Genomic DNA, 7,123 nt, shown 5'->3' on the forward strand with positions numbered 1-7,123 from the left:
TAAGGAGAATGTGAGCTATAGTAGGAATGTCCAAATACCCTAGTAAAATATGGTAATCATATGGAGCCTTTTTCAGGAAATAAGTATGGCAATATTCAATAAACTTCCGTTGCACATTCTCAAGTAGTACCTTTAGATATCTACTACAACCACCCCAGGCCAAGCCACCATACAGGACCCGTGATCTCACTAGGGCTTGATAAAGGAGACGGAAATGGTCTAGGGAATTCAATTTCCTACACATCTTCATGCAAACAGCTAGAGTACGGCGACTTAAAGCAACGCATTTATGTACTTGCTCGGTAAAATAAAGTCCTCTGTCAAAGATCACGCCAAGATCTCTCACAGTGGACTTAAGGGGTATGTGAGCGCCCTCAATGGTATAGTCGTTGGAAATTTCTCTAGCAATTCACCTTGTAAATGTGACATGCACGGATTTAGTTGGATTTACTGGTATTTTATTAAGAGAGCACCATCTTCCTATAGAGTCAAGGTCAATTTGAAGTAATTTACCGTCTAAGTTAGAATTAATACTTTTGAAAACTTTATTGTCATCAGCAAATTGAAGAATACGGGAATGTAAAACCGAAAATTGTAAATCGAAAAGATACATATTAAAGAGTAATGGTCCAAGAGATGATCCCTGTGGAACCCCACAATTAACTTCGTATGTTTTCGATGTGATTATGCCATTGCATTTCAAGACATTGACTCGATTCGCCAGATAGCTAGCAATCCATTCCAAGATATCACCCTCCAATCCAAGGGCCTCTAACTTGTCAAGACGGTAAGAGTGGGAGACGCGGTCGAAGGCCTTGGCCAGGTCAAGGTATACAACATCGACCTGGCCCAGGCACTCGACCTCAGGAGCCACGTAATCCATAAAGGAAACGTGGTTCGTTTCCACACTCCTACCCGGAACAAAGCCATGTTGACAGTCGTTGGGTAGCAAGCTAAACCAACGCTGTAAATGTACGTGTACTACTCTATCAAATACCTTAGCAAGAACGCAAAGAAGGGAAATCGGACGGTAGTTTCGGACATCGCTGGATTTTCCAGACTTGTAAACCGGGACAATGACAGCTTTTTTCCAAAGCGTTGGGAATGAGTGAGTACGGAAGGATAAATTAAATATATGCTCCAATATAGGTAACAATATATCCCCACAGCCCTTGATAACAAACGACGGAATTTTGTCGAAACCAGTAGAGAGTTTGTTGGGTAGACGATTAATAGCAGCATATATGTACGCTTGAGTTAGTTTTAAAGAGTTATTAGGCGTTGTACCTAAGGTAGAAGTATCAAAAGTGTATTTTGAACTAGTTTCAGTATTGTCAGTCGAAATTGTTGAGAAATGCGCCATGAATGTTTCCCCCAATTGCTCCGGATCAGTAATGATTGTCTTACCAATTTTCAATAATATATCAGAGTGTCTGTCTTTTAGATTACCATTGATAAAACTCCAAAATTTTTTGGGTTGGGACAAGGCGTCTCGACAAGCATTTACTGCCATAGCAGCTTTGTCCCTTACTGTAAGCCTTCTCACCAACGAACGGGACAGCCTAAAATTAGCTATGTCGGAGGCTAACCCCGACCTCTTTTTCTTATTAAAATAATATTTTTTGCGCTTGATAGCCTTTTGGAGGTCCAAAGAATACCAAAAGGGGAAGCCCCGATTATTACGCGGAATCTTGTTAGGGATCGAACTATCCATAGCTGACGTTATATATTCCGTTAATGTCTGGACACAAAAATTAACATCCTGCGAATCCAAAACCACCGACCAATCTGAATCGCGTAAAATTGAGTATAGCAAGTAATAGTTACCTTTTTTAAATTGATATACTGGTTGTAAATTAGGGGAGACCCTACAAATGTCAAATGGACAAAGCAAATAAAAAGGCGGATGGTAGTTGTCAATGTCCACAAATGGATCAAGGAGAGGTACAGTATCAATGCCGTGTACATTAGTAAGACAAGGGTCCAGAAGATTACCATAAGTGGGAGCTGGGTTAATTTGGTTTAAATTAAATTCATAACAAACATCGAGAACATGAGCAGCCTTAGTTCTAGTTTGGTGAGTGCATCCCACACTGCTACCCAGAGTCCAGTTGATACCGGGGAGATTAAAATCACCCAGAATCAGAATTTCACCGTCATAATCTACCAACGAGGATACCAAAACATTCTTAAATTTCCGATACTGAGCGTCGTCATCTGAGGGGCGTAAGTAACCAGTGCCAAGAAGAAGCGGAAGATTATTTTTTAGTTTAAACTCGACAAACACACACTCTTCGGCTCCTTCTAGGTCACTTCGACGGTGAAAAACAAGGGACTTCTTGATAGCAATGAGGGATCCCCCGCCCCTAACATTGACAGAATCCGGATCTGAACGATCCGCCCGAAAAATAGTATAGGAATTTGGAAAATAATCCGAATTAAAATGAGAGTGGTTAAGCCACGTCTCTGTTAAACAAACAATATCAAAATCATTAACGATTAGGTTAGTTAAAAAGGTACTAGACTTGGTTCGTAGACCGCGCACATTCTGATAAGCTATAGTCAGTTCTTTCATTCTTGGACATTTGAAGAATCCGCAGGGGGACCCGCGTCTGAGATTTCACCATGCAGTTCCGAGACATGTTTGTGCTCGTCTCTCGGTACCCCATGGAAATCTGTTAGAAAGCTGTTCGCAGGCCAAATATTGGGATCCCTCAATTTTGGTATGTCAGACTCATCATCACACGTCAAGTAGAATGACGAATGACGGGCATTCGGATTTTTAGTACGCAGTCTTATGCACTGCACCGACTGCACACCTGAATCAGCCCTCAAAAAATCTTGCAGTTCTTTCGACGTGATCCCAACATCCAACCCAGTGGCAAAGATTGCTTTCTTGACTGCCTTCACTCGACGTGGTGCAGCCTTGATCCGGCTTGTCAAAGACACACCCGACACCACAGGCTTAGATGCAGGAACATGACGAGTGGAGTTGATGTCAGTTTTTGTTTGCACAGCCTTGGGTAATGCTCCAGAGAATGAAGGAATGGAACCCTGTGGCCAGGGCAAGGCAGATGGGTTGAGAGCGCCAGGACGGTTAGCCAATGGTGGAAAAGATTGAGCTTCGTCCCTAGAGGCCCGTGACCCAAGCGGGGCTTGAAATGGTATTTGGCGACTGGCAAGTTCTCGACGAAGGCCAGCGTTCTCATTTTCTAATGAAGCCAGACGTTCTTGGGACTCTGATAACGTAGCTTGCATCTTAAGTAGGATGGTGTCGTTGCTATCCAATTTATTCATCATTTTATCCAGTATCGAATCAGATTCCCTAGTGAGGCTATCAACGCTAAGTAGATGGACGAATGCTTCGTGCACCACCTCTAAGATGAGACCCTTATCGCCCTAATAATAATAATAATAGGGGCTGGGCTTCATGAAACGAGAAAAAAAATACCTTTTGTATTTTATTTCCGAGTAGGTAGGCTGCCTTGTTTTTTAAGCTTGCAGCAGGGCAAGCACTTAATTCATCAACCACGCCAAAGTGTATAATCACGGTAAACAAGTACCTGCCTACGTTGGAGATGATGTTACGATTTACGTTTATTAACTAATGAAAATATTCAGGAATTTTATCATGAATATTTTTGAAAATTTGATCATGAACATTTTTAACAATCTCATCATGAATATTTTCAAAAATTTAATCATGAAAATTTAGAAAAATCAATCATGATAACTAAGAAAAAATCTATCATGAATATTTCGAAAAATCCATCTTGAATATTTGAAAAAAAATTCTTCATGAATATATATAGAGAAAAAATGCATCATGAATACTTGGAAAAAAATACATCTTGAATATTTTCAAATTATAACGAATGGTTTTATAGATGTTAAGCCTAAAAGTGTCTGACCTTTCCTATACGTCCTTAAGATTTAAATTGAAATTCCCAATGTAAAAAACTCGATGTCTTAGATTAGTGGTGTCTTTGAAATTTGAGTAACAAATGGTATAGACTATAGAGGGCATTGTAGAACATGGGTTTGATTTATTGGTCTTCCAGTACTAATTTCTGTACTGGTATACTTACGACAGTTTATTTACTTATGCAAAAACCGCGAAATACGATTGACGTATAAACAGCTGGAGTGTGTTCAAACCCTGTTCAATATCACGATTTACATATTAGAACTGAAAAAAAGCTTTTAGGTTTTATCGACTCACACGGGTATACGGACTAAAAACTTCCAAGACAAAGAACCCCAGGCATAATCTCCCATTACTGAAATTGTACAAAATCCCCCATCCCCAGACAAAATCCTCGATTGTTAACCCTATCCGAGAAAAGTGAAAAATCCCCCGATAATTATCCCCATCATAGAAAAAATACAATATCAATATAATCCGAAACACTTCAGCATTCCGGTAGTGCAATAGATCAGGCGTTGGACTATTTCTAATTAATTCGTTGATTTTTATTCATTTCAAGGGAAAAATAAGTTCAACCACTGAAAGAACACTTGTGGGAGTTTTAGAATTACTCATACCATTCACGGGGTCCCAGGAAGCTCTTGCCAAATTTCAACCTTCTGTTTTGGATAAAGAATGCGCGCGAGGAAATTTGTTTTCACGCTATAGGATAGGCAACTCCCCTATCTCCGACAGCAGCTTATTCTTTATATACTCTATTTTCAGCTTCGGTTGTTAGCACGCGCTAAGCTAGGTCTCTATGTTATGTAGGTTTGTGCGTGCTGACAATAGACGAAGAAAAAAAGGATAATAAATATCCGCGAGATTTTTATCTCAAATGCACGGACCTGTAGGCTTTAGTTTCAAATACGTGCATAGTCGTATGTAATCAATTGGTGGGTCCTTCAAACATTATCAAGGAACGTTGTGCTATTAAAAATAGCGAAAATTATTTCTTTAGATTCCCAAAAGATTTAGAAACGTAATAAATATTTATAATACTAACTCTAACATCCTTCTCTAATAGTCTAAATTAGTATTCCTTGAAATTTTAAAAGTCACTGGCTCGACTATGAAGTCGACACTCGACAGTCGAGGCACTTCAACTTTTTTCGAAGCCTACTAGAATTTCCGCCCATGCATTTGAGCTAAAAGTCGCGGATATTTTAAATCCAGAAAATCATTATTTTCTTCGTCTCTTGTCATCACGAACAAAGCTACGTTACATAGAGACCCAGCTTTGCGCGTGCTGACAACTCAAGCTGAATCAGATTATACAGAATAAGCTGTCGTCAGAAATAGGGGAGTTGCCTATCCTATAGCGTGAAAACAAATTTCCTCACGCGAATTCTTTATCCATGCTCCTATGACACCCGGAAGTAGGATAAAAACCCTTGGAAAGAAAAAGAGACTGAGATCCGCCTTTTTACATAAATAGAAATTGATTTTTAACATTTTTAGCGGTAGAACTTTTGGTAAACATTATATTTTACAATATTATTACAATATTTACATAGAAATATATGGAAAGTTTCCTCTAAAATAGCAATAATAGCGCTTAATAAAAATTTTAATATTTGAAAAATTCTAAAACCATTCATAATTTGATATCGCAGCTTTTTGAAGATCATTTCATCACCTAATAGAGAAATTATGAAAGGCAACATATAAATTCTATTATTTGAGTGTTAAAAAATGGCATTCTTTAACTTCCGTTTTAAGACTTTTACCCTACTAAACCACATTAAGCCTTTCGAGTGGATGGGCATAAATTGGTGCACATCCATCCTCTAAAAAATTATCTGGCCATCGTGTCCGACGATGAAACGTTTATCATTCGTAAAGTCTACACTAACTGCTCGAGTGTCTAATTTGTGTTCTCTGTTCCAGGGTTGTTTGATTTAAATCAAGCGATTTTTTTAAAAAAAATCATTTGATTAAAATCAAGAATATATTTTTATTTTTAAAAAATGTTTTCTAAGATTCCAAGAAGTAGGTTAAGAAACTCGAGAAGAAACTTAACTAGAAAAGACCTATAATTAAAAACAATCATAGTGTTGTTATATTTCAGTTTAAGTTTTTCCCAGAACTTCAGTTTGTCTTGCTGGATAGGCTAAGAAATGAAATAGCGGTCAAGCTAGTTTTTTTATACAAGCATTTGAATAGCAACAATATCCAATAGCTGCTTAAATGTCATGATTATTTTCCTTTTGGTTAGTTTTGACTCAAGACTTTTCATGTTGGTAATTTACTATCTAGTAGTTCAATAAAAAGACAATAAATCAATTAAAATTAAAAAAATCCGATTTAAATAAAAACATCAATTATTTTGTTTTTTTGAAAAAATCAAAAAAATCAACAACCCTGCTCTGTTCCAAATTGAAGCCTCTTTAGACTTTTAGAGAAAAGAAACTTCACGTTTCTTAAGTGCCACGCGAAGCGTTCAAGAAGACCCTGTCTCACCAAAGTTCATCTTACGGTTTTAAACTTATTTGAAGTTGCTCACAAGTATCACGCTTAAAAAAACTTCTCGGACGTCAAATCTTTGGTTGTCAAATTCTTTGCCTATCACCTCCATCGTTAAATTAAGTTTTTAAGAATGTCTATTTTCATCCAAAAACTAATTTTTACCTTCCACTCGACGAAAAAATATTTTCACCTATTCCACGTTTACTATATAAAAGAGACCGCAAACCACTCTTTTTATCACTTAATTTTCATATTCTCCGAACAAGTAAAATGGCATATAGAGTATTAAATCGTCGTCAAATTGTTGAACTTCATGAGCAAGGTTTTTGTAGTCGCGAAATCGCTCGGCAGTTAAATGTTTCACCTACGACAGTGGCTACTTGGATTGACCGTGACAGAAATAACGAGTTTAACGGTGGAGCTGATAGGCAAAGAGGAGGACGACCAAGGGCTTTAACCAATAGAGAAGTTCGACTAATTGGTAGGACAAGCAGGGCACAGCCATTTCTAACAGCGCGGCTCGTTAGAACGAAACTTGCGCTGCAGACAAGTGTGAGGACCGTACGAAGAGCCTCGGCAAGTCAAGGCCTTCATGGAAGGATCGCGTGTCGTAAAGAAAAGTTGAGCGCCATGAACCGACGAGGGAGGCTGGAATTTTCTCGTTTACATTTAAATTGGAAAGAGTAG

The 7,123-nt window shown here is 38.2% G+C and overlaps 2 protein-coding genes across 2 annotated transcripts; one reads left to right on the forward strand and one right to left on the reverse strand.

Moving 5' to 3' along the window:
• Positions 1 to 409: 409 nt before the first annotated feature.
• Positions 410 to 2,575, reverse strand: LOC149677360 (uncharacterized). Its single transcript, XM_089837359.1, has one exon. The coding sequence runs from the start codon at positions 2,573 to 2,575 to the stop codon at positions 410 to 412; it is 2,166 nt and encodes a 721-aa protein (XP_089693485.1).
• A 4,131-nt stretch (positions 2,576 to 6,706) lies between these two features.
• Positions 6,707 to 7,123, forward strand: LOC149677361 (uncharacterized). The gene has a single exon (XM_089837360.1). The coding sequence runs from the start codon at positions 6,707 to 6,709 to the stop codon at positions 7,121 to 7,123; it is 417 nt and encodes a 138-aa protein (XP_089693486.1).

This window comes from Phalangium opilio, unplaced genomic scaffold (assembly GCF_054372755.1).
Source record: "Phalangium opilio isolate 3A_F unplaced genomic scaffold, DU_Popi_V2 ptg000043l_1, whole genome shotgun sequence".
NCBI lineage: Eukaryota > Metazoa > Arthropoda > Arachnida > Opiliones > Phalangiidae > Phalangium > Phalangium opilio.